A 27,538-nucleotide genomic window follows, 5' to 3' on the forward strand; every position below is an offset into this window, starting at 1 on the left:
AGGAACAACCTAAGACAAGTGCAAAAGTGCCTAAAAGTCACTTCTTTTTCCAATGGTGACCCCTGTTCACCTGACTGAGTACCTGTGTTGGACTTTCTGTACAAATTCCAATTTTCTCTCGGGTAATCGTTTACCGTGTCCTTGTAATCGATTACAGTGTCAAAAAAGGTGTAAACTTGATTTCCAAGGCATAATTTGAAAGGTCTTTGAGTCTAGATTCCAACAAAACAAGAATCAACTCATTTGAAGTTCGGTGGAGAAAGATATGAACAAAAGAACAAGCAAAGGTAAGAGTTGGCAAAAATATATGAAACGCTAACTTGAAACAATAAACTGTACCAACTCAGATATCCAAAAATTACAAATTAGTAGTCATTGGAAAGATTTTTGAGTCTAGTTTCTAATAAAAAAAGAATCACATCATTTGGAGGTCGGTGGGAAAAGTTATTAGTAAAATAGCCAGCAAAGGTCAAAGTTGACAGCATGTTATCTCACCCAAGTTGCTCACCTCATAAACATTGTTTTTTTCCTCCATCATAGGGTGCCAAAACATCACTTCCCACCACTGAAACACAAGGAACAACCTAAGGCAAGTGCAAAAGTGCCTAAAAGTCACCTTTTTTCCAATGGTGACCCCTGTTCACCTGACTGAGTACCTGTGTTGGACTTTCTGTACAAATTTCAATTTTCTCTCGGGTAATCGTTTACAGGGTTGGTGTAAACGATTACCATACCCTTTTTTCAACACCCTCACTCATCCCTTGCACACCTTGCTCCTCCAACTGATGAGGGGTCACCCCACACTCCTTGGCCTCACATCACATCACCAACCACCCTATCCCAGCACTCAAACACCTAGACCAGCCTCAGACAGGTGCAGAAGTGCCTAAAAGTCACCTTTTTTCCAATGGTGACCCCTGTTCACCTGACTGAGTACCTGTGTTGGACTTTCTGTACAAAATCCAATTTCCTCTCGGGTAATCGTTTACAGGGATGCTGTAAACGATTACCAGACCCTTTTTTGAACACCCTCATTCATCCCTTGCACACCTTGCTCCTCCAACTGATGAGGGGTCACCCCACACTCCTTGGCCTCACATCACATCACTAACCACCCTCTCCCACCACTGAAACACCTGGACCAGCCTCAGACAGGTGTAGAATTGCATAAAAGTCACCTTTTTTTTTAATGGTGACCCCTGTTCACCTGACTGAGTACCTGTGTTGGACTTTCTGTACAAAATCCAATTTCCTCTCGGGTAATCGTTTACAGGGATGCTGTAAACGATTACCAAACCCTTTTTTCAACACCCTCACTCATCCCTTGCACACCTTGCTCCTCCAACTGATGAGGGGTCACCCCACACTCCTTGGCCTCACATCACATCACCCCCCACTCAAATTGTCCTTCAAATGAACTGGTTTTGACATTCGTCACCCATGTTACCTAGAAAGACCACTCAAACACGAACATCTTACAAACAACCCTGCAACTTAGGAGACACAAAAAATGACCACATTCTGAAATCCACAAACCCACAACTCATAATAACAATGGTATTGAATAAATAAAATATGAGACCAATTAAAAACCAAAACTCAAATTTTATTTCATTGAACTAAATCGGATACATTAAACATTGTTTTCTTAATCTATTGACAATGATTACAATTATCATTACTTTCCAAATAACATTTTCCATCAACTAAATACACATATCACTCATTTTTTATTCTAAGCACTATGGTTCCGGTGTATGAAGTCCTAAGTGCTCTTCCCTTGTAACGCCTTCGTGATCCAACCCTAACATACGTCTTCAAAGGTTGTTCATTTCCGTCAATGTCAGTAGGGGATACAAAACCAGTGTTCACGGATGGTTCTGTACGAGGCACACTTTGTCGAACGTCATCTTTATTTTGCCTTCTTGCCTTCTCTTCAGCCAATTGTGCCTCCAAACTTCCAACCCTCCTTTTAAGTTCTTCAATTAGAAATTCTTGTTCCTCTAAGGCACGCAATCAATGACCGATGCTCGTCTGTCAAGCGTTCGTTCAAAGTACATATATACTTTGTCGAAAAAGAGTGACGAACACTCAACTGCATAAACCAAAATAAAATCATCAAAACAACGAAACCCAATAACCCAAGAACCACAACACAAGGATACCAACCCCAAACCTTAACCCAAACCAAATAAGCATGCTACGACATGCCCAAACCGAATAACCAAGCTACGACATGGAATGGAAAACCACTTACCTTCGTCGTCGGACAATGGTCAACGAAACTTCCCATTCCGCACGATAACAGGAGACGAAACTGGACGGAGACAACACCACGCACAGAGAACAAAGTGAAGCGGCACGAAACGTGACCTTCGACCTTTCAAGAGAACGGACCTTCGTTTCCAATGGAACAGAGAAAAGGCTATTTTCGGATTTTCACTAAAAATAAAGGTTACGGACTTCCGTTTCGTAGGTTTTAAAAAATATTATTTTTAAAACAAATCAATCAAACAACGACACGTGACGTTGTCAAAAAAGTGTTAAAAATACGTTGTTGGAATATCGCGGTCGTTTTGGTTTTATTAGGCCAGCATTTGGAGAGGTCTGCGTTAACTGGATTGGTCAACGCGGCTTTGGATCCATAATTTCGGAGAAAGGAGTCCAAGACGACACCGTATTATTACTATAGTTATTATCTTCACTGGTGGTAGTCGTAGTAGTGACATACATGTCAGTAGTAGAAAAGCTATCCGCACTAATTTCCTCTCCTTTTTCAGACGCGTGTTGCTCTGCACTTTCTTGTAGCCGCAGCGTAAACTCCAACATCGCAACCACGTCCTTCATGGACGGCCTCTTCGTCCCATCTTCCAACAAACAACTCATTCCAATCTGACAAAACGTTTTCAGGCACTCCGGTGCAATCTTCTTCTTCAACGTGGGGTCCACAATCTCTGGTATGGTCCCATTTTGGTCACAATGTCTCACCCAGTTAGAAAGCGATACCTGCTGCGTCTCTGCACTGTGAATCAAAGCTGGACGACCACACAGTATCTCAAACAGCACAACCCCGAAAGAGTAAACATCAGACTTTTCCGTTAAACGAAATCGTTTGTAGTACTCGGGATCTATGTAGCCAAAGCTTCCCTTCACATGGGTACTCACGTGGGACTTGTCCGTGCCTGTTGGCCCGATTCTTGAAAGCCCGAAGTCCGAAACCTTCGCCACCCACTTATCATCTAACAAGATGTTCGTTGTTTTCACGTCGCGGTGGATGATCGTGTGCTTCCCGCCTGTGTGGAGATAGTGCAGCCCTCGCGCCGCGCCGCTACAGATCTGCAAGCGCTGCTTCCACGAGATAACGGAGTTGTCCGTGTTGTAGAGATGGTCGCGTAGGGTGCCGCGCGCCATGAAGTCGTAAACCAGTATCATCTCGTTCATCTCGTTGCAGTATCCGATTAGGGAGACCAGATGAAGATGGCGGAGCTGCGATAGCATCTCGATCTCGTTCAAGAATTCGTGCGCACCCTGCTGCGAACCCGGTTTCAGGCGCTTGATTGCTACCGGGGTGAAACCGCCGTCGATGTAACCCTTGTACACGTGACCGAATCCCCCGACGCCGACGATGAAAACGTCGTCGAAGTTGTTGGTGGCGGCTTTGATCTCCGTCAGGGAGAAGTGGCGGCAGAGATCGGACGGTAGAGAGGAATTCGTGGTGGTTGACTTGGTCGTTTTGAAGGACAGTGGACCCCACTTGGAAGTCACAGAAGACTTTGACTTGTTGTAATCTTTTGGCTTTGTGGTTCTCTTGCGTCTGAAAAACACGACAAGGAAAACGATTAGCGAGATCAAAACGATGCCTGACACCACCCCTGCTATGGCGCCTATAATAGTTGTGCTTCTGCTGCTGGTCTTTCCGTTTTGGCTGGGAACGTTGTTCTGTGGAGTCTGAACCGGTTCCGGGTTGGGTCCGGCTAGGTTGTTCGAATCACTGATTTTGAAGATCTCGAGACCGTTCAGGAAGGCGTCGCTGTATCTCGTATCCACACTGCTTTCGTAAGGATGCATTTGAAGCGAGAGATTAAACTTTTTCTGAGCATCATTCTTGGGAATCAAAATAGCATAGTTTTTATGCACAGCTAGACCTTTTTGTTTCTGACTCCATTTCATTACATCTGCACCTGTTTCAGCGAAATGACTCGCAATGTAAATGCAAAACTTCCTGCCACCGATGTCATTAATATTGGGATCAAGCTCGCAAAAGTGGAGTCTGATAACGTAAGTGAAGCCACAATCAACGGGGAACTCCCAAGTGAGGTTGCTCATTCTGTTCAGAGTGGCGTTTCTGCCCATGCTACGCGCTGTTCTGAACAGTTCCTTTGGTGCCAAGTAATCGGGATTCACGGTTATGTTCATTTTCCCATCCATGTCAGCTGGTAGATCATCATTCTTTGGATTGCCTTTGATAAAGTAACGTTCTTCGGCAGCCCAATCCCTGAACAAACCGCTGTCGTTATATGGCGAGATTTCTTGTCCTCCGGCTTTGATTCTATACTCAGTCTGAAGAGCAGAGCTGGTTCCAACGCTGTACAGCGTGCTACTTTCGATGAACGTGAAGCCTGTGTCATTTGCTGGTGTGTAATATAAATCGGTTGGCATGGAAAGTACCTCGATTCCATTGATGAAAGCGTAAGAGTTTGGATGGGAGGAAGTGAAGGTGAGGATAAGCCTCTCACCGTCGTTGACGTTGACCACGTATTCCTTGAAGATAGTGTCCGTGGCTTGAGCGTCGGCGTTAAGAGAGGCGTTGAAATCGTTAAGGAGAGTAAATCGGTTGGATTGAACGGAGAAGGATGCGTGGGTGCGGGGAAATGAAGGGTAGTCTGTAGGGTAGAAGAAGAGGCGAAGGAATTTGGTACCTGGGGAGACAGGGAAGGAGTAATTGAATTGGGAACGGGACAATCGTGCAGTGGAGAAGGGGACTTGATTGGTTGAAGGAGATTGTGTTGAGGCCTTGTCTGAAACGGTGGAGTCTTGGGAAGATAAGTACTTTGTGTCGATGTCGCCGGTCCAGGTTCTTTGACCGTCGGAGGAGTTTCCGGTGGTGCCGCAATTGATGGTGAAAACTTCCTCTGAGGTGTAGGCTTGGAGGCGTGTGGAGAAGTGTAGTAGGAGGAGGAAGAAGAGTTTTAAGAAGGTGAAAGTGAAGATGGTCATGGTTTGCAGTGAGAAGAGAAAAAAATAACAAAGTCACTGAAACTATGAAGACTTACTACTTATTATCTTGATCGATGTCTCGGGGTAGTTACTAGGAAGCTCGGGAGATAGTGTTGCTAGTGGAAGACGATAGCTAGTGGAAGACTTAGTACTTATATTTGACGAAATAATTCATAAATTTATCTATACATATTTAATTAATTAAAGAGCATGAATAGAATTGATATTTATTTAAAAAAGTTTTTAAACTATAAATATCTTTTCCTTTTTTAAGTTTTCACTAAAATATTCAACCGTAATCTATACCTCACTTTTGATTATGCCTGAATATACTACTATTCGATAATCATAGCGTAATTATATACTTCGCTGTACTAGTAAATTTATGCATAATGTATGAACAGGAGACTCAAAGTTTACCACGTAAGAGTTAATTTTCGCCCTCTATTGAATTTATGCATCATATGAATAGGAGACTCAAAAGTTTATTGGATATATAATTCAAGTTGTTAGTTTATAAGTGAGTTAGTTATTTTTTTTATTCGTTTTTACAGTTAGTTTTCTCTTGTATAAAAACACTATTCTTTCATTTTGTAGTATACTACTGCATATCTTCTTTTTCTCTGTTTTTCATATACTCCTTAATATTTGTACCGCTGCCATACATTTTTGTTTCCATTAGTGGTATCAGAGCTTGGTTCTTGAAAAGAGATGTAAGGTGTTTGAGTGTTTGGTTTAGTGCGGCTAACCAAGAAGCGTCTAAAGAAGAAAACTCTTGAAGCAGAAAGTAAGCGTTGAGGGCAGATTTTTCCACAAAAAATCTTCCTATTCTAACCGAAAAGAATTGGAGTAGATGGAGCACGCAAATGCGGGTGCTGTTTCGGGTACAAGGAGTCAGCAGCGTGATAGAAGGGGTGAAGTCTGCAACTGAGTTCTGTGGCACAGAAGATCAGAAGGCGGAGATTAGTAAGAAGGACGATAAGGCTCTGTTGATCATTCTCGAAGTGTGTAATGCGGCTTCTTGATAGAGATCCTGTCAGGGCTGATGATCAGGCATTAAAGGTGCAACATGTTAGAGGTGATGGGAAGAAGAAATTCAAGACTTGGAAAGGTAAATCCAATGTACCAGGTAAATGGAAGAATGATAATTTTGAACAAAGTAGATGGAAGAATGATATTTCTATACAAAGAAAGTGGAGGAATGATGGCGTTGAAGAACAAGAGGAAAGAGGTGATTCTGCAGAAAGCATAGGAAGAGACAACAAATACTACAAGAAGAAAGACAGAAGAAATATAGAGTGTTTTACGTGCCATAAGATGGGAAATTTCTCCTATGAGTGTTATTTCAACAAAGGTAGACAGTTGAAGAAAGATCAAAGCAAGCAAGTTCATTTTGTGAAAGACGAGTCTGACTCAGAGCCATTAATCCTTATGGTTACAACTTCTTCAGAAAGCGTTGTTATGGCATACCAAACAAACAAATTATGGTATCTAGATTCAGGATGTTCAAACCACATGACATACAATAGAGAGTGGCTTATTAATCTGAACGAAAGAAAGAAAAGCAGGGTCAGAGTTGCCGATGATAGTACATTGAAGGTTGAAGGGATAGGAAATATTATCATAAAGCAAAAGAATGGACTGAAGGCTACGATAGAAAATGTTCTTTTTGTACCAGAGATGAAATGCAACTTGCTTAGTCTGGGTCAACTAGTAGAGAAAGGTTTCACCGTGATGATGGGCAATTAAGGAAAAGTGGAAGTGTTTGACAAAAACTAAAGGCTAGTCCTGGAAAGCAAGATTTCTAAGAATCGTACCTTCAAGGTTCATATGGATATAATTGAGAATCTGCAGTGTTTATCTACCATGGAAGTGGATGAGAATTGGAGATGGCATCTGAGATTCGGACATCTGAATTTTAGAGATCTGCAACTGTTAAGCAAAAAGGCGATTGTTTCTGGGTTACCAGATATATCTATACCTCAGAGAGCTTGTGAATCTTGCATCATAGGAAAGCAAACGAGAAGACCTTTCAAAACGTACTTGAAGATGAGGTCTAAAGAACGTCTTGAAGTAATTCATTCAAATGTGTGCGGTCCACTTGAGATATCAACATTAGCTGGTAATCGATACTTCGTTACATTTATAGATGAATACAGTTGTATGATATGGGTATACTTCATAAGACTGAAAAGTGAGGTTCTAGAAATTTTCAAGCGGTTCAAGAATCGTGTTGAAAAAGAAATTGATAGGCAGATAAAGTTGATCAGGACAGATGGTGGAGGTGAGTATACGTCGCGTGAATTTGTTGAATTTTGTTAGGCACAGGGAATAACACACGAGATTATAGCCCCTTATACACCACAACATAACGGTTTGGCCGAAAGACGAAATCGAACAATAATGAATATGGCCAGATGTTTGCTTAAAGAGAAGGGCGTATCGCGTGAATTGTGGGGAGAAGCGGTGGCAACAGCTGTGTATGTACTGAATAAGTGTCCTACAAAGAAGTTGACAGACAACGTCCCACATGCAGTTTGGTCAGGTACTGTACCCTCTGTTAAGCATTTTAAGATTTTCGATTCTTTGGCTTTTTGTCATGTTGTAGAGCAGAAGAGAACGAAGCTGGATGACAAAGAAGAAGCAATGGTGTTTGTGGGTTATCATCCTACTGGAGCGTACAAATTATTTGATCCTATCAGGAAGAAGGTGATCGTTAGCAGAGATGTATTGATTCTCGAAGATGAAAATTGGGACTAGGAATGCAATCAAATCAGCATGAAGAAATCAAGAGCAGTATTGCAAATACCTATGCAAGTCGAAGAAGAAGTTGATAATTCGATAGTTAGTAGCAATACTGGAAGCGACGATAATAATGCAGAGTTTTCAACGAGACCGAGAAGACAAGTGGTAAGACCTTCTCGATTTACAGAATATGAAATGTATATGATGCTGGAGTGGATGAAGAAGGTGATATAATTCACCTAACATTAATGGCCGGGAGTGAACCTTTGAATGTTGATGATGCCTTATAACAACCACTTTAGAAGGAAGCTATGATGGAGGAGCTTAGATCGATCGAGAAGAATAAAACATGGAAGCTGGTCGATTTGCCACCCGAAAAGAAATGCATTGGAGTTAAGTGGGTTTTCAAAACTAAGCTTAATCCAGATGGTACAATCTCAAAATACAAGGCTAGGCTTGTGGCAAGAGGATTTCTGCAGCAACAAGGAGTTGATTTCAAGGAAGTTTACGCACCTGTTGCAAGGTTAGAAACTATTCGTTTAGTTGTTGCTATTGCATGTGCTAAGAAGTGGTCATTGTTTGCTCTTGATGTTAAGTCTGCATTTTTGCATGGCTTGTTGGAGGAGGAAGTATATGTACAACAGCCTCCAAGATTTATCAAAGAGAAGAAGCATAAAGTGTATAAGCTATTCAAAGCGCTCTACGGATTGAAGCAAACTCCCAGGGCATGGAACAGAAGGATTGATGAATTTTTTATAAGCTATGGACTTGAGATATGTGTTGCTAAACATATCCTGTATGTGAAGAAGAGTGGTGATGATATAATGATTGTATGTTTATACGTCGATGACCTACTGGTGACGGGTTCCAGCCTACATTGTATTGAAGAATTCAAGTAGAGGATGGAAGCACAATTCGAGATGACAGACCTTAGGGGCTCAGCTACTTTCTGGGAATGGAATTTATGCACACAGCTAGAGGCTTAGTTATGCACCAGATAACATACGTGAAGGATTTGTTGGAGAAATTTAAGATGACTGAGTGCAACATTACCAGGAATCCAATTGAGGTTAATGCTAAGCTAAAATTTGATATAAACGAAGAAAGCATGGATGAGACAACTTATAAGCAACTGATTGGTTCCTTGCGGTACCTATGTAATAGTAGGCCAGATCTAATGTATGGGGTTGGTCTGTTGAGCCGATTTATGAGCAATCCAAAGAAGAGCCATTTGATTTCTGGTAAACGTGTTCTAAGGAGTTCTAAGAAGCAAACCATTGTTGCTCTATCAAGTTGTGAAGTAGAATATGTAGTTGGCTGTCATGCGGTATGTCAGGGTGTGTGGTTGAATGAAGTTCTAAAAGATTTAAAGGTGCAAATTGAGAGACCATTTGTGCTACAGATGGACAACACATCTGCTATAAGTTTGGCTAAGAATCTTGTGAGCCACGGAAGAAGCAAACACATTGATGTGAAATATAATTTTTTACGTGATATGGTGAATAAAGGAAACGTTGAGTTGATTTACTGCAAAACTGAATCACAACTGGCTGACCTATTTACTAAAGCACTCAAACATGACAAATTTGAATGTCTCAAATCTGGAATAGGTGTATTATCTCTAAGTGACTTGATTTAAGGAGGTGTATTGGATATATAATTCAAGTCCTTAGTTTATAAGTCAGTTAGTTATTTCTGTTACTCATTTTTACAGTTAGTTTTCTCTTGTATAAAAACACTATTCTTTCATTTTGTAATATACTACTGCATATCTTCTTTCTCTGTGTTTTTCATATACTCCTTAATATATGTACCACTGCTAGTCTGCCAAAAAACAAAACAATTACCTCCTCCGTTCATAATATGAATGGACAGTTCGATCAATCAAGACAACAACGTTTTCGTAGATACCTTTCAACACTTTCCTATCGAGGGGCTCGAGGGCTCATTGGAGCCTTCTGATTCAGCTTCCAGGCTCTGTATAAAACAAACCATATGAGACCACCCAGCGATTTGAATAAATAAAATTGCAGATGCATAAACACTAATATATGAAGCCATTCTCTTGTGTTTCATTCCCATCGTCCAACATAGTGATAATAATAAAAATAAATTAACATCACATTTATTAGACTTAGAGGAAAAAATGAGAAAGCAACAAACCAAATATATCTGATGATTAAAAACAATGCTATCACGTGACAAGAGAGATAAATTAGAAACATCGAGAGTTTTAGAGAGAGAGAGAGAGAGCAGAGAGAAGTACTCTGCTAGGGTTCCACCTTCTTCCACCAAAGACGACCAAAGTCACCGCACACCGGAGCAAAACAAAGAATAAGACAGAGAGCAAATGAAGACACTCAAGGTACTGAATATCTTCTCAGAAATTTCATTAACCTTTACAATATGTGATTACAACTTTTATATACATGAAATGAACTGAATGTAACTGAAAACTGAAATGTTTATTGTTTATTCTAACACTCCTCCTAAACAAAAACATGATTTTCAAAGAAAACCCTCTTTTTCACCGATTGAAATCGTGAAACCATCTTCAACTGAGTAGATCTCCTCTCTGCGACGAAAACCCTAGGTTTTCGTAACCCTTTTCTGTCGATCTTCACTGATCTCCACCTTTTTTACTCCGATCTGCTTTCTAAGAACTAGAAAGCATTCACCTTTAAGAGCCTTAGTGAGTATATCTGCAATCTGGTCTTCGGATCTGCAGTACACCACTTCGAGCTTCCCTTTGCTGACTTGTTCCCTAATGTAGTGGAACCGAGTCTCGATGTGTTTACTCCTCCCATGCGATGTAGGATGCTTGGCCAGGTCTATGGATGACTTGTTGTCCACAAGCAGTCTGACCTTCCCCTCTAATTCCATCTTCAAATCTTTCATCAATGAACACAGCCAAGCTGCCTGACACGTGGCTACACAGGCAACAATGTATTCTGCCTCACAAGATAAAAGAGCCACTACTGGTTCTTTTGTAGAGCTCCATGAGATTGGTGCTCCACCCAGAAGAACACTACCCAATAGTACTCTTCCTATCACCCTTATCTCCAGACCAATCTAAGTCTGAGTAGGCATTAATTTGTACCTCTCCTCCTGGTTTCCCTCTCGGCAACAATATTCCAAAGTTGTATGTACCTTTTAAGTATCTCAGGATTCGTTTAACAACATTCAAGTGAGACATTCTTGGATTCTGCATAAACTTGTTAATCAAACCTACACTGTAACTGATGTCTGGCCTAGTATTACATAGATACCTTAGGCTTCCAATCATCTTTCTGTATTTAGTAGGATCAACAGCTTCTTCAGGGTCTTTTTCTAGCTTCAAATTCACCTCTGCTATACTGTTTGTAGAGTTGCAATGAAGCATGTCAAACTTAGTTAACATGTCCAATGCATATCTGGATTGATGCATCAACATTCCACCATCAGTTTTGGTAAATTCAATCCCAAGGAAGTAGCTTAACTGCAAATCACTTATTTCAAATTCCTATAACATTTGAACTTTGAGATCAGTGATTTTCTCCTCACTACTTCCTGTGATTAGCAGATCATCCACATACAAACACACTATCAACTTCTCTTCTCTCTCATTATGCTGACAACCCTGAACATACACTCATGTTCAGAAGCACACTTCTCAAACCCAATACTTCTCATAAACCCATCTATTCTCTGATTCCAGGCCCCTGGAGCCTGCTTGAGCCCATATAGAGCCTTCTTCAATCTGTACACCTTATTTGGATGTCTCTTATCTTCAAATCCTTGAGGTTGAACAACATAAACTTCTTCCTCCAGGTTACCATTCAAAAATGCAGACTTTACATCTAATTGATGCAAAGTCTAGTTGAACTCTGTTGCCAAGGAGACCACCAATCTAATTGTCTTTATTCTTGCCACAGGTGCAAACACCTCTCCATAGTTTATCCCAGCCTACAGTAAGAACCCTTTGGCCACCAATCTGGCCTGTTATCTAATTACCATACCTTGTGGATTTATCTTGGACTTATAAATCCATTTCAGTGCTATTGGCTTCTTGTTGGGGGGCAACTCTGTCAATTCCCAAGTCTCATTCTTCACTATTGAATCTAGTTCTTCCTGCATAGCCTTGTACCACCTTTCCTCCCTCACTGCTTGATCAAACTCCACAGGTTCAGCTTCTGCTATTAAGGCATAGTGAACAAAATTACCTTCTGATGAAATGGTTACATCATAGGCTAGATCATAATCTCTCAAGTGTGCTGGAAAATGAGTGATTCTAGATGATCTTCTAACACTTTCCTCCCTCCTGCATGCCTCTGACTCCACTGTTATAGGTTTATCCTCTAACACAATGGTTGATCCTTCTTTCTCATTTGATTCCCATTGCCATATTCTCGGCTTCATCAACTACAACATCTCTGCTGATAGAAGTTGCCCCTGTTGTAGGATCAAACAACTTATACCCCCTTGTAGCATTATAGCCCACCATAATCAATGAAACCCCTTTATCATCCAGCTTCTTCCTCAACTGATCAAGTACATGTCTGTAGCATAGACAACCAAAAATCTTCAGATGTTTGACATCTGGTTTCACTCCTGTCCAGGCCTCCTCGGGTGTAATACCATTCAGTCTCTTTATTGGAGACAAATTCAAAATGTAGGTGACTGTCAGCATAGCCTCACCCCATAGGAAACTAGGCAACCCTTTACTCTTCAGCATGCACCTAACCATATTCAATATGGTTCTATTCTTCCTCTCTGCTGCCCCATTGTGTTGTGGTGTGTAGGGAGGGGTAACTTCATGAACTATTCCCTCTCTTTCACAGTAGTCTTTGAAATCAGTAGAGGTATACTCTCCTCCTCCATCTGTTCTCAAGACTTTCATCTTCTTCTCACTTTGCCTTTCAACAACATTTTTAAACTTTTGAAACATCTGTAACACCTTCCCATTTCTTTTCAACAAGTAGACCCAACATTTCCTAGTCCAATCATCAATGAACAATAAGAAATACCTACTGCCCCCAGGTGTTTCTACTTGTATAGGGCCACACACATCTAAATAGACCACCCTAAGCTTCTCTGCTGATTTCTGAGGTAAGAATTTTTGAAAAACACCCCTGGTCTATTTGCATATGACACACTCCTTGCACACTGTTTCTGGGATGTTCACCTTTGGTAAGCCAATTACCATACTCTTCTGGCTTAACTAGGATAGATCTTTAAAGTTTAGGTGTCCAAATCTGAGGTGTCACAACCATTCTTCCTTACTCTCTGTTGCAGTAAAACACTGATGATTTACTACCTCCATCACCACCTTAAATGTTCTATTCTGTGACAGCTAGGCTTGCACAATAACCTTCCTATTCTGGTTGAAAACACTGAGGCAATTGTTCTCCATTTTCATCATGTAACCCTTCTGCAAAAGTTGCCCCAAGCTTAGCAAATTGGTCTTATACAGTACCTCTTCAATTATCACCTCTCTTCCATCTTCACCTCTCAAAACCACCCTGCCAGAACCCTTTGCAGCCAAGCTGCTGTTGTCTGCAAATCTAATTTTACTATGTTCAACCCCATGCATTCTCATAAACCAATCCTTTCTCTCGGTCATGTGAGTGGAACATCCAGAGTCTAAATACCACACGGTATTTTCTGGTTGATTTTCATCAGTATTGGCCATCAAGATCACTGCTTCAGAGTATGAATCTTCCTCCTGGGCCATATTAGCCCTTTTCTTGGGTTTATTCTTCGCTCATTCTCCCTTCCAGCACTCCTTAGCATAGTGACCATATTTCTGACAGTTGTAACATTTGACTTTCTTCTTGTCAAACTTTCATTCTCCTCCAAATTTCTGGTTTCTTCCTTTCTCAGATTCACTGGAATCTTCCCCTTGATGTTCTTGTGAATCTTTACCTTTCTTGCTATCTTTACTCCATTTCTTGAACCCCTTTTTCCCTTTAAACTAAGATCTAGCATGTAAGGCCTGTTCTTGGCACTATTTGCGCTCATTGATGCGATACTCATGAGCTTCTAATGAGTGCAACAGCTCCTCAATCTCCACAGTCTCCATTTTTCGAGTTTCCTCAATAGTCACCACAACATTGTCAAATCTGGATGTTAGAGTTCTCAGGATTTTGTCAACAATATACTCATCAGAAATCCCATCTTTACACACCCTCATTTTATTCATCAATTCTTGTACGTTGTCAAAATATTCTGCCACGGTTTCGCTCTCATCCATGACTAGAATCTCAAACTGTCTTCTTAGTGCCTGCAATTTCACCTTCTTGTTCTTGTCTCCATCACCATAGGTCTTCACTAGGATGTCCCGTACCTCCTTAGCAATAGCAGCCTTGGAGATCTTGTTAAAGATCTTTGGGCTGACACACTGGTACAACAAGAATCTTGCCTTGCTGTCCAGTTTCACTTGCATCTTGTAACTCTTCTTCTCTTCTTCAGAAGCCCTTCCACTCAATTCAGGCAATCTGTCTTCTATCACTTCTGAAACATCCTGGAAGCCAAAGATGGCTTCCATCTTGATGCGCCAGTCATCAAATTGCTTCCCATCAAACATTGGTAATGGTCCCTGTATTCCTCTAATTCTCGCCATCCTTTCTTGCTAGATCCTTGTAGTTCTTTGATTTTCACACACCCAAAGAAACCTTCTTTCTCCTCTTCTGAATACACACAATTCTAGTCACAAATCACACACCCATTTCACACACACCAGAAAATACAATCTATGCTCTTGATACCATATTAGACTTAGGGGCAAAACCAAGAAAACATCAAACCAAATATCTCTGATGATTAAAAGCAATGCTACCACGTGAAAAAAGAGAGAAATTAGAAACGTCGAGAGTTTTAGAGAGAGAGACCAGAGAGAAGTACTCTGCTAGGGTTCCACTTTCTTCCACCAGAGACGGCCAGAGCCACCACATACCGGAGCAAAACAAAGAACAAGACAGAGAGCAAATGAAGGCACTCAAGGTACTGAATATTTTCTCAGAAATTTCATTAACCTTTACAATATGTGATTACAACTTTTATATACATGAAATGAACTTAATGTAACTGAAAACTGAAATGTTTATTGTTTATTCTAACAACATTTTCAGTGTGGCAACAAAATTACGTGCAATAGGGAGTGAAAACAGAGAGTAACATCAAAGGAGTTGACGTCAATGGAAGGAACCTTGGGAGGAATGAGAATGAGAAGGAACTTGCAGATGACGAAAGCCAGTGCTAGAACGAGTAAGGGCCACCAAAAACGCCATTGGAAGAACTTCACAGCAGATTCAAAGAAAAGTAGTTGGATAGGGTTTAGAGAAGGTTGGGAAGTGTTTTTTGTTTTCCAAACCCTTTTGAGCAACAAACAACATCAAAAACTCACTCCATAAAAAATCTCTTGACATAAGAAATTACAATACATGGCAACATACCTATCATGAATCACGTTGTAGCTACGGTACCACTGAAATGAAACAAATTGCAAAACATGATTTCAAACAAAAAATAGGGAAAATGACGGCGTTGAGGATTAACGTGATGAATGAAAATAAAGAGAAGAATGGGTGTTGTGATGGATGTAGATGAAAAGAAGAGTGCGTGGATTTTTTTAGACAATGTAGATGAAAAAAAGACGAAGGAGTAAGAGAATGCAAACCAAGGGAACATGAATGATTGCTGAAATGTTTTTAGGAATGTTTTATTAAGGTTTAATACCTATTTTGGTCCCGCAGTTTGTAGGATGTGTTCAAAGTTATCCTCCATTTGTTTCAAAAGTTCACTAACGTCCTATATTTTGCAAAAATGGTTCACGTTAGTCATTTTTACTTACGGCGTTAAAAAGGCTAACGACAGACTTGCTCTGCTGGCAAAAACTTGATGACGCGTACAATTATTATTGATGTGACACTGTGAGGTCATTTGAGGCCAATGAGAAGATGGTACATGACAGATCCCTTTCCACCCAAATTTAGAGTTTCACAATTGTAGAATGGCAAGGGCTTTCTCTAAACTTTTATCACCACTCGGTTTGGACTAGGAGTTTTTCGGATAACGTCCCTGGGTTTTGTTTACGAGAGTGACAGTTCATTGAGAACTTTTATCACCGCTCGGTTTGGACTAGGAGTTTTTCGGATAACATCCCTCGGTTTGTTTACAAGAGTGAAGTTCGTTGAGAACTTTTATCACCGCTCGGTTTGGACCAGAGATTCTTGGAGAGCATTTCTTGGGTTTTGTATCTACGGTCGTTCTTCCAGTAAATTGGACGATGATGCAAGGCCTCTTATTGCTTTTCGGCATGTCATGGAAGAAGTGGCTTTCTATCTGCCTCTCACTTTTGCTGGAATTAAGATATACCATGATCTGTAAGAATAATGAAGGTGGCTTTTGACAACAAATAAGTAAGAGACAAGTGTTGGACTTAATAAACGTTAACCAATAGTGTTATAAGACATTAGTCTAAGTCTTAGACTTTAAATAGAATGATAATGATGTCATATATTTTTATCTTGTCACAAAGTGGTTCAAGAAAATAAAGATCTTGCTTGCAACCGTTCAATTATTTGCTTATGTAAAAATAATTTCTTATAACCAATGTTTTTATTATGAGAGCCTTATATATTATATTATTAATCATATATATATATATATATATATATATTTAATATCTATATAAAATAGTTATTATAATATCTACTGTCAATTAGATATTTGGATTTTAATGTGGTTTATCATAAAACTCAAACACTATTGTAAAATAATATAAGGGCATATTTTTTATTATTTTATTTTCATATTCATGTTTTAAAAATACTTATTTTGTTGATGAAGTTTCAAGTAGAGATGCCATGTAGTGTAGCTTTCGCTTTGTTGAAAGTTTTTGGTGTCGATCTGAAGTAGCAATGTCGAGACCGAGCGCTCGTCTTGGTTCCCTACAATTTCAGCGGGATGTCGCTCGGCCCCACGGTGGGCGCCAAAATGTTTCGGTAGGGATTTGTAGGACCGAGAAACTAACCTTTTCTGATGTGGCTTTGCTGCTTTCCGACGCTAGAATCGAGTGCTCCGCTCGCTTGGACTTCGAATGTCGTTCGGTTGTGCTCTTGATGGGGGGAGGTACCTGCAAAAGGCACTCCGACGCTCAAGTTAGGAGCAATTTTGTTGACTATTTATCACACTTTAATATTTAAGTCCTTATCGGACGTAAGTAGAACGTAGTGAAGTCTCAGTTGAACGTACCTGACCTTTGACCCTATGAGTGTATTTATAAGTGTTTCATAGATCAAATAAAAACAACCTTACCTAGAGATCCGATTAGTTACTCATAAATGACCTTATCAATATCTTAACTGCTTATCATGATCTTCAGATCTTCAGATCTTCAATTAGATATTGATTGTTTTATTCTTTTTTGATTATTTTATCTTTTGTTAGACTACTGGCCCAATAGTACTTTAAGTGTTAGCCCAATTATGGTCCATCACTATTTAACACGATTGACTTTAATTGATGCGGTTGATGATAACTTGGACGTGTAGAAACAACAAGTATTTCTTTTAGTGACAATTTGTTAGTAATTATGTGAATTCCTTATAAAGAATATTTTTAGTTCAATTGATAGAGACTCAAGAAAAATTTACTAATTTTTTTTTCTAATGTGCAAATCACTTAAAATTTAAGCGGTAATAATAGTAAAACTAAATGAAAGAAAAAAACATTTATCTGTTTTTGTGAGACCCTAGAAAATAACGTAAGCTGGAGTACGCGTGGCAGCTGGATAACGAGACACCTCAGCAACGTACGTGGCAGCTACAGGAAGAAGCATTTCAACAGCGGACGCCAGGTGTCACGCTGCATGGAGCCTGGAGTGCCGAGCGCTGTGCAGACTGCGTGTCATTCGGAGAGCGCGACAGTTCATTAACGAACCAGGTGTCACGACTAGGGGAGTCTGGAACGCGTTAGTGGGATGCACGTGGCGGACGAGGAGTGGACGTTCGTTCTCGACTGTGGAGCAGAATTGGGTTTTTCAGAAAAACACTTCACTCTCCTCTGCATGCATTTTTCCCCACCCAAACTCAAAACTTAACTCTTCATCTTCTCCAACTTCTCTCTAGAACACCCAACTTCTCTCTACTGAAAATCTCACACCTCTTCTTCGATCAACTTGCAGCACCGTAGAAACATTCACCCAGCTGTAAGCTACCAACTGAACCGAACAGAATTAGAGTCTAAGCTGGTAAGTTCCCTTCTCTAGTAGTTGTCCATTTAGGGTTTCGTACGAAACCATGCTCTCGGTGCATGCATGGACTGTATCTAAGTAATCTCTGATTTTGGTATTTAGATCAAGTGAAAGTGTCTAGTGAAACTGAGGGTGGAACACTGTAAGAGATAAACCCAACTTTTGCTTTAGGGCGTACACTGCTATCCAGGTAAGGGAAGCTTATATGTTTAATTTATAGTTGTATGTGATATGATCTGAATTTGCATGTGTGAAAAGCATGATGGTTGAGCTGTTATGATTGTTTACTGATATCGGATATGATTTTCTGGGTTGTTGAACTGCATGTTGGTTGATACGTATGAATGATGGATGAATACTATAATGTATGAGTTATTAATATGTTGATTGTTGAACGTGAATAAATCTGGAAGTGAAAGTTATAAAGTTCATAAATTTGAGAATCAATCTGAAGTATAAAGTATAAGTTAAATTGTTGAAATCTGGAAATTTGTTAAGGTTGAGAAATCTGCACTTAAATCATGCCTTGATAAATGACGCTCGTCACTGTACGGTCTTAGACCGTTTGGTTTTCCTTAAAATAACTTAGAATGGAATTATTTCATTTGGAAAGAATTCCGCTCGAGAACGAGCGTCCCCATTTGAATGTCTGAGCGTTCGTTCAGCTCAACTGAATATAAATATTTGAAACTTATAAATACGGAACGCTCGGTCTTTAACCGAAGCGTTCGTCCTTATAGCGTTCGGCCTTCTGTCGAACGTTCGTTCTTAATAGCATTCGGCCTTCTGTCGAACGTTCGTCCTTAACAGCGCTCGGTCTTGTACCGAACGTTCGTCCTAATTAGCACTCGGTTTTACACCAAGCGTTCGTCCTAAATAGCGTTCGGTTTTTAGGACTATAATATTCATTTTCTCTCACGTTCGTTCAATTATTGGCATCGGTCTTCTGTATACGAATTACTACAAAGATAATTCTAAATATTCTTGACCTTTTTTTTTTTACATTGGATCTGATCTAAGGTCTTCATAACGAAATTTTCTTCAAGTACCACGGTACGTCCAAACGAGTCAGTTCATTTAATTGGTCGAATTCGATAGTAACGTTCGTTGTATACTTCTCTGATTATTTCGTACCTTCATCTAGACGTTCGTCCTAATTCTTCCAGAGGACTGAACGTTCGTCATTTTATGCTCTTAAATCTAAGGATGTAAATGATTAGGAATTATGGTAACTTAAGATGTGAACACTATATGGAGTGATATTATGATATTGAATTTTGGACGAGCGTTCCAGGGAGGAACGTCTTATATATGTTGAATATTGGATTGGTAAAGTATGACTGTGGGCATGCTAATGCTGGCTTGGTCCATCCTGATATTCCGTGATACTCATCTTCATGTAGAGGAGAGTAATTCATGTGTGGGAATGGCAGGAGGTCCTTAGTCCATAAGTTAACATGGGCGACGTAAGAACGGACTGACCTCGAGTGGCAGCTGTTTGGTGTATCCCAGTTACTACACCACTCGGGTGCAAGGACGCCTGTAGCTACACGGTTCATACAGTCCGGACGGTCGGTCTTATATATATATATATATATATTTCTATGTTACATTGTGTTAACTGGTATGTTGTATGTGTAAGTTGGAATGTTGAACGTATATGTTGAATGTATGAATTAAATATTATAAGCTTACCCTTTTCGTTTTTCCTTGTGTTGTCCATTGTATCTGTACGTTCGTCCTGTCTTGCAATGATCATCCGTGTGGATGTGAGCAGAAGGAGAAGCCACTCCAGAGGACGTGATTCGAGGGAGAAGAAACTTAGTTGAAGTGGAAGCGAGAGCGGAGCAGTAGGACGTCCGTCTTTCATTTTTGTTTAGAGCGCTTGTAGATGTTTAGATTGTAATAGTAACTTATGAGGACGTTCGATTTTCTTTTCTTTTGTAAAAACCGTTCGTCTGATTTAATCCCTGTAACTAACCGCTCGTTATTTTGTGCTGGAGCCGTTCGGCTCTTAAAATTTCTTTTAGGAATATAAAGACTGTTCACTTCACTGTTAATTGTAATTAATTCTGATTAATAGTAATTACTATATTTTGGGATGTTACAGTTTTCATTATCAGCTCTTATATTTTCAATATAAGAGTTATTTGATGAATTCGTTTAGTCCTAAATGATTAGATTGAGTCTCATTATTCGTAACAATTAGATTATTAGTAACAATTAGAATACATAAGTAGATAAATACACTTTTAAATCAAAAGGGAAAATCAATCAAATAATAATAAAGAATATTAAAAAAAATGAACAAATATGTTATTCCATTAGAAATGTATAATTTTTTATTTATATAACACAATATAACTTCGAGTTATAACATATTATATATATTATTAAATATTAGTGTATAAATAGACTTTGATAAAAGAAAAAATACCGTTTCAAGTATTTTGGTGTATAATAGGTAAATTTACCAGTAAACGTGTCTTCTTACATTAGGAGGAAATAGAAGAAGCCTGATTGATATAGAGAGATAACCCTACTTTAACACTACAACCACGAAACTGAATACATAAATTTGGAGTATCCAGATAATATTAGGTCTTCAAATGTAACTGTTTAAGCAAACCTTTTCATGTTTTACTGGTAACTTCAACGCGGCTCTAGGTCGACAATCTCAGAAAAAAGATCCAACATCAACTTATCATTATCCTTGCAACTATTGTGGTGCTCTCCAAGATCAAGCACATGGTCAATATCTTCCTGTGTTGCACCTTGGTCGGCACTCTCTTCTTCCAGTTTCAGTGCAGACTCTAACATCAAAACGACATCGTTCATGGAAGGCCTCTGCATACCCTCTTGTGATAAACAACTCACCCCAATCTCACAAAACTTGGCCAAACAATCAGGAGCGATCTTCTCCTTCAATATGGGGTCCATAATCTCCGTCACTGTCCCATTTTGACAACAATATCTTGCCCAATTAGCCAGTGACACCTGTTCGATTTCTTCAGTATGGATAAGAGGAGAACGGGCACAGAGCACCTCAAACAACACCACCCCAAAAGAATACACGTCAGACTTCTCCGTCAGCCGCCGTCGAATGTAATATTCCGGATCCAAATACCCAAAGCTGCCTTTCACGGCGGTGCTCACATGGGCCTTCGACATCTCATTCGGCCCAATTCTGGATAGTCCGAAATCCGAAACCTTCGCCACCCATCTCTCATCCAACAAGATGTTCGTCGTTTTCACGTCACGGTGGATGATCATGTGCTTCGCGCCACTGTGAAGATAGCGTAGCCCGCGGGCAACGCCAATGCAAATCTTCAACCGCTGCTTCCATGAGAGAGGGGGGTTATCAGTGCCGTAGAGATGGTCGCGGAGGTTTCCACATCCCATGAACTCGTAAACGAGGATCATCTCGTTGTTATCGCAGCAGTAACCGATGAGTGAGACGAGATGGCGGTGGCGGAGTTGCGAGAGCATCTGGATCTCGTTAACGAACTCGCTGGCCCCCTGCTGGGAACCCTGTCTAAGGCGCTTGATAGCAACGGGGACTGAGCCGTCGTCGATGAAGCCCTTGTACACGTGTCCAAATCCACCGTCGCCGACGACGAAGGAGTTGTCGAAGTTTTTGGTGGCAGCTTTGATCTCGACGAGGGAAAACCGACGGCACTGATCAGAAGGCACAGAAAAGTTCCGACGGGTGGTTGACTTGGTCGTTGAGAACAACAGTGCACTCCACTTGGAAGTGGTCAACGACAGGATAAAGAAAACTACAAGCGAGATGAAAACGACACCGGAAACTACCCCCGCCGTGATACCAATATTCGTTGCGATTCCGCTGCTGGTATTTCCGTTTTGGCCGGGAACGTTGTTCTGTGGAGTCTGAACCGGTTCCGGGTTGGGTCCGGCTAGGTTGTTCGAATCACTGATTTTGAAGATCTCGAGACCGTTCAGGAAGGCGTCGCTGTATCTCGTATCCACACTGCTTTCGTAAGGATGCATTTGAAGCGAGAGATTAAACTTTTTCTGAGCATCATTCTTGGGAATCAAAATAGCATAGTTTTTATGCACAGCTAGACCTTTTTGTTTCTGACTCCATTTCATTACATCTGCACCTGGTTCAGCCAACTGGCTCGCTATGTAAATATAGAACTGCCTGTCACCGATGTCATTGATATGAGGATCAAGCTCGCAGAAATGGAGTCTGACAACGTAAGTGAAGCCACAATCAACGGGGAACACCCAAGTGAGGTTGGACATTTTATTCAGAGTGGCGTTTGTGCCCATGTTACGCGCTGTTCTGAACAGTTCCTTTGGTGCGACGTAATCGGGATTCACGGTTATGTTCATTTTCCCATCCATGTCACCTGGTAGATCATCATTATTTGGATTGCCTTTGATAAAGTAACGTTCTTCGGCAGCCCAATTCCTGAACAAACCGGTGTCGTATTGTGGCGGGATTTCTTGTTCTCCGGTTTTGATTCTATACTCAGTCTGAAGAGCAAAGCTGGTTTCAACGCTGTACAGCGTGCTAGTTCCGATCATCGTGAACCCTGTCTCATTTTCTAGTGTGTAATATAAATCGGTTGGCATAGAAAGTACCTCGATTCCATTGACGAAAGCGTAGGAGTTTGGAAGCGAGGGAGTGAAGGTGAGGATAAGCCCCTTATCGTCGTTGACATTGACCACGTATTCTTTGAAGATAGTGTCGGTGGCTTGAGCGTCTGCGTTAAGAGAGGCGTTGAAAGCTTCAAGAAGAGTGAATTGGTTGGATTGAACGGTGAAGGATGCGTGGGTGCGGGGAAAGGAAGGGTAATCGGCAGGGTAGAAGAAGAGGCGAAGGAATTTGGTGCCTGCGGAGAGTTGGAAGGAGTAGTTGAATGGGGAACGGGACAAGCGTGCGGTGGAGAAGGGTATTTTATTGGTGGAAGAAGACTGTGTTGTTGCCTTCTCTGAAACAGAGCCGTCTTGGAAAGTAAAGAACATTGGGTCTGTGTCGCCGGCCCACATTCTTTGACCATCGGAGGACATTCCGGTGGAACCGCAACTGATAGGGAGAACTTCCGATGGGATATAGGCTTGGAGGTGTGTGAAGAAGTGTAGAAGGAAGAAGAGTAATGTGAAGGAGGTGGTGACAGTAAGGAACTTCATGGTTTGCGGCTAGCAGGGGATTGGAGTTATGAGGGCTTAGCATTGTAGAATGATTGGTACTGTAGTTGGGAAGGAGGGGAAGAAAGGGTTCTTGATTGTTTGCTAGTGAAAGACTTGGACCAGTCAAAGTAAAAAATATGTGGAGTTGAAAGAATTCTACATATCTCTAATATGGGACTAATTACTTGCTTATATCTTAAAAATAAAATCAAATTGTCAATCCAAATAACACATGTGATTATGTCATGCTAATACTTAAAAAAAATGATTCATAATGAAAGTATACGTTTATCAACATTTTAAAATGAATATTAAGGATTAACAATATCAATTTGAAATTTAGGAAGAATAAATGTTGATAATTTGTAGAAACTACAATTAAAACTTACTTATGCTATAACAACTAGAATAGTATTTTCAAATTTTTACAAATATAAAAAAAAAGTGATAGACACTTGTTGAATTTTATGGGAATTTGTCTCCTAATTTTTATGTAAAAAATTACCAAAAACAAACAAGATTTATGTAGAGATATCAAAACGGTAACTCGGTTTGAATCGGTTCGGCTCACTACGGGTTAGTCACTTAGTGAGCTAACCCAACTTGACTCACTTATTAGCGAACTGAAAAAAATTTGAATTCAGACTAACCTATCACGGGTTGGTGGGTTAAATATGTTGACTCACTCAATCACTTAATTATAATTTTTTTTAAATAAAAAAAATTATATATTTTTTTAATTCAAATCTAAACAAATTTTTCTCTATCTCCAAAGATAATTCGAAGTAAAAAAAAAAGTATCATACAATCCAAGCATAATCCAAAAACAAGCACAAAAGACAATTCAAAGTAAAAAGAAAGTATTATACAATTCAAGCATAATCCAAAAACAAGCACAAAAGGTGAACAAATAATAAGTTTTTAATATTAATAATTTTTATATCACTTTTCCATCTATAATATTAGAGCCTTGAATAGATAAATATATAATATTTTTCTCTCTTGAAACATCTTATTTTTTTTATCTCATCTACCATATAATAAAAAAAATGCTAATTAATAATATTGAAACACAAAATAATAAATAATTAAATTAAATTATGTGGGTTGGTGAGCTAACCCGGTCCACCACGGGTTCAACTCGGATGAACCAAGTTCTAAGTGAGCCGAGTTGAAAACTAATCCGCATAAAAAATTATATTTTTTTAAACACAACCTGACTCAAACCCATGGTGGACCAAATTGGCTCACCAATTACAATCCATTTTGACAACACTAGATTTGAAATCTGAATCCACAGATAATTTGTCCAACGGTTTATAAATTAGATAGAACTTTAAATTTTGGAAAAATCTCCTGCATAATTGTCAAAGAAATTTGTAGAAAATTTTCCTGTAAAATATTTTGTTCAAAATACACAAATCCTTGTTTTTCAAAATTTCATATATTTAGGTTTTCCACAAATCTTAAACTCATAAGTAAATTTGTTGTAAAATTTAAGTTAAACTTATGATTTGTGGATAATTTCATGCTAATTTAATATGCAAAAACAGTAGGTAAGAACATTACGCAAATTAAAATAATGAAAATAGTTTATATTTGACGAAATAATTCATAAATTTATCAATACATACTTAATTAGTAAAAAGGTATTAATAAAAATTAATGTTTTATATACCTATCCAACCTAACAAATATGTTAAAAACTATAACCCAACAAAAACTTATTTACTGATATAGACCTAAAGTGATTAATAATATAAGAAGAAATATTTGTTAGCTGTATATTATTGTTACATGGTGAGTCGGGTTGGGGTATGGAGAAGAGTGCGCAGCCGTTCGGACACGACAGTCGTTAAGCAGTGTTTAAGTGCAATTAATACGGTAACTGCTATTGATGAATGGTTAGTGTTGACATTAATGACCATTAAGAAGTAAATTAATAGGTGTGATTCTTGTAAACTCTATAAATAGAGGTGTAATTTTGGGGTAAGACATTTTTTTCATAATTTGATTACTTTAGACCTTCATATGAAACATATCTGATTTGAGCGTCAGAGTGTCTTCTGTAGGTCAACCCCCCTCAAACCGATCGGTCACCCAAAACAGTGAGAGGAGCGAACGTTCGTCCAAGCAGGAGAAACAAGATCCATCCTCGTCCCAATCCAACAGAAACATTTTGGTGCTCGGTTAGGAACGATTTTCGTAACTCTCACCTGAGCCAATTTGACTTAGGGAACATTCTAAGTGAACTCCTAGAGTCTGTCGCTCAGTGAGGAACATTTTGTAACTCTTACCTGAACCAATTCGACCTAGGGAACGTTCTAACTAAACTCCTAGAGTCTGTCGCTCGGTAAAGAACATTTTTCGTAACTTTCACCCGAGCCAATTCGACCTAGGGAACATTCTAAGTGAACTCCTAGAGTGTGTCGCTCAGTAGGAATGTTTTTTGTAACTCTCACCCGAGCTAATTCGACCTAGGGAACGTTCTAAGTGAACTCCTAGAGTTTGCGCTTGCTGGGGAACATTTTCGTAACTCCCACTTGAACCAATTCGACCTAGGGAACATTTCAAATGAACTCCTAGAGTCTAATGCTTGGTGAGGAACGTTTTTTGAAACTCACCTAAGCCAATTCGAACTAAGTGAGCTTCTAGAGTCTACCACTCGGGTCGTAATGCACTAGAGCTTATGCGACCTGAGGAACGTCCTAGAGTGAGATACTAGGGTCTAAATGATTGGTAGAATGTGAAAGCTAAAGAATGAATGGAAGAAAAGGTAAGGTAATGCGTAGATTCATTCTTAAAGTTGAATACAGAAGTTAAGGGTCAAATAATTATATAAACCCTTGAATAAAAAGTGGATAAAAACTATTAAAACTAGGCATTCTCCCCTTCGGCCTCTTCAATATTTTCAACTACCACCGGCTGAGGCTCGGCAAAAGGAGCGATCGGGGTTGAAGTCTTAGGGATATTACGAAGGGGTACATTAACAAGTTTACCCTCGACCACCATTTTCATAATGTCAAAGCGAGGATCGTCTAGAAGCACTTGGTAGAAGAAGTTACACTAGGCGATCACTTGGTTGAAACCAAGGACATGTTCGTTGATAACTTCTTCGCCCAAGAATTTATTTTCATCATCGAACTTCTGTACTCTACTACATAGGGAATCTCGCTAGGCTAGAAGATCATCTCTTTCAGTAACCAACTTCTTATTCTTCTCACCCGAACATTGAAGATCCAGCTTCAAGTCATCGTTGGATATTTGCAGTTGGCATGTGATGGTGCGAGCCTCACCGAGTAAAGTTTTGGCTTTCGTTTTTTCGTTTGCAACAACCTTCTCAACTTCTGCTACCTGAAGGGTAAGCTCTTCGTTTGACTTCATAGTTGCATCAAGCTTTTCTTGAAGAGCTTTTAACTTTGCGGAGGCAACAACTTTCCTCCTAGCAGCAATGTAAGCCATGCACACTGATAACACTCTAGATTTGCATATTTTTCTTGGTTAAAATTCGTTTCTTAGGTTTCTTTAGTCTTTAATTCTTTAGAAATAGAATAGATTAGTTTAAATACCTAAAAATAGCTTTTTAAAAAAAAGTTGGTTAATTTTCTCTTTTTAGGTAAATAAATTTAGATTTTAAAGAATTAGGTTCTTTTCTGTGTTAGAAAACAAAATAAAAATATTTTTTTTAGGTTATATTTTTTCATATACATATTTTTTTCTTGCAAATTTAATTTTTGAACTTTGGTTAACTGTGGAGAGCTAATTGGACTGAAAATGCTACTGGGCTACTAGAATTTTGCATTTGCTATCTTCTCAAAGCCAGATTCATCACCAGCTCAGTATAGCATATACAAGGCCGACTTGTCTTTAGCTCGAACGACCTTCAACACATTCAATTGGGCACTTGAATATCCTTCTGTGCTAGCCAGTTCCTCATACCCAGTCTCGACTACATCCCAATTATCTTTGGAGCCGAGAAGGGCCTTTATCTACACCTTCTAGTTGTCATAGTTAACGTCTTTTGTCAACTTGGATAGTGGGATGTCATTAGTTAGACTTGTCATCTCTCTTAAGTTTTACACTCAACTTACACACCTCACAAAACTCTCAGTCGCTCCTCTCTGTCTCTGCCAACGCACACCACAACGTTCTCTCTTTAGCTTATTAGGGTCTCTTACTTTC

At 39.6% G+C, this 27,538-nt stretch overlaps 2 protein-coding genes across 3 annotated transcripts; both read right to left on the reverse strand.

The window, feature by feature from the left end:
* Positions 1–1,607: 1,607 nt before the first annotated feature.
* Positions 1,608–5,438, reverse strand: LOC108345673 (receptor-like protein kinase FERONIA). 2 transcript variants are annotated; one of them, XM_052866995.1, is made up of 2 exons: positions 2,258–5,438; positions 1,608–2,095 (listed from the first exon to the last, which is right to left on the reverse strand). In XM_052866995.1, the coding sequence occupies exon 1, from the start codon at positions 5,215–5,217 to the stop codon at positions 2,626–2,628; it is 2,592 nt and encodes an 863-aa protein (XP_052722955.1). In that variant the 5' UTR covers positions 5,218–5,438; the 3' UTR covers positions 1,608–2,095; positions 2,258–2,625. The 2 variants fall into 2 exon arrangements, with proteins under 2 accessions (XP_052722955.1, XP_052722956.1); XM_052866996.1 differs by having other exon boundaries at positions 2,170–5,438.
* A 15,192-nt stretch (positions 5,439–20,630) lies between these two features.
* Positions 20,631–23,392, reverse strand: LOC108345996 (receptor-like protein kinase FERONIA). Its single transcript, XM_017584898.2, has one exon. The coding sequence runs from the start codon at positions 23,354–23,356 to the stop codon at positions 20,849–20,851; it is 2,508 nt and encodes an 835-aa protein (XP_017440387.1). The 5' UTR covers positions 23,357–23,392; the 3' UTR covers positions 20,631–20,848.
* Between the last annotated feature and the right edge of the window lie 4,146 nt (positions 23,393–27,538).

Source organism: Vigna angularis, chromosome 8 (assembly GCF_016808095.1).
Source record: "Vigna angularis cultivar LongXiaoDou No.4 chromosome 8, ASM1680809v1, whole genome shotgun sequence".
NCBI lineage: Eukaryota > Viridiplantae > Streptophyta > Magnoliopsida > Fabales > Fabaceae > Vigna > Vigna angularis.

Excerpts from the sequence above, each read along its gene's own strand:
- LOC108345996 (XM_017584898.2), bottom strand. The coding sequence starts at position 23,356 with ATGAAGTTCCTTACTGTCACCACCTCCTTCACATTACTCTTCTTCCTT.
- LOC108345673 (XM_052866995.1), bottom strand. The coding sequence starts at position 5,217 with ATGACCATCTTCACTTTCACCTTCTTAAAACTCTTCTTCCTCCTCCTA.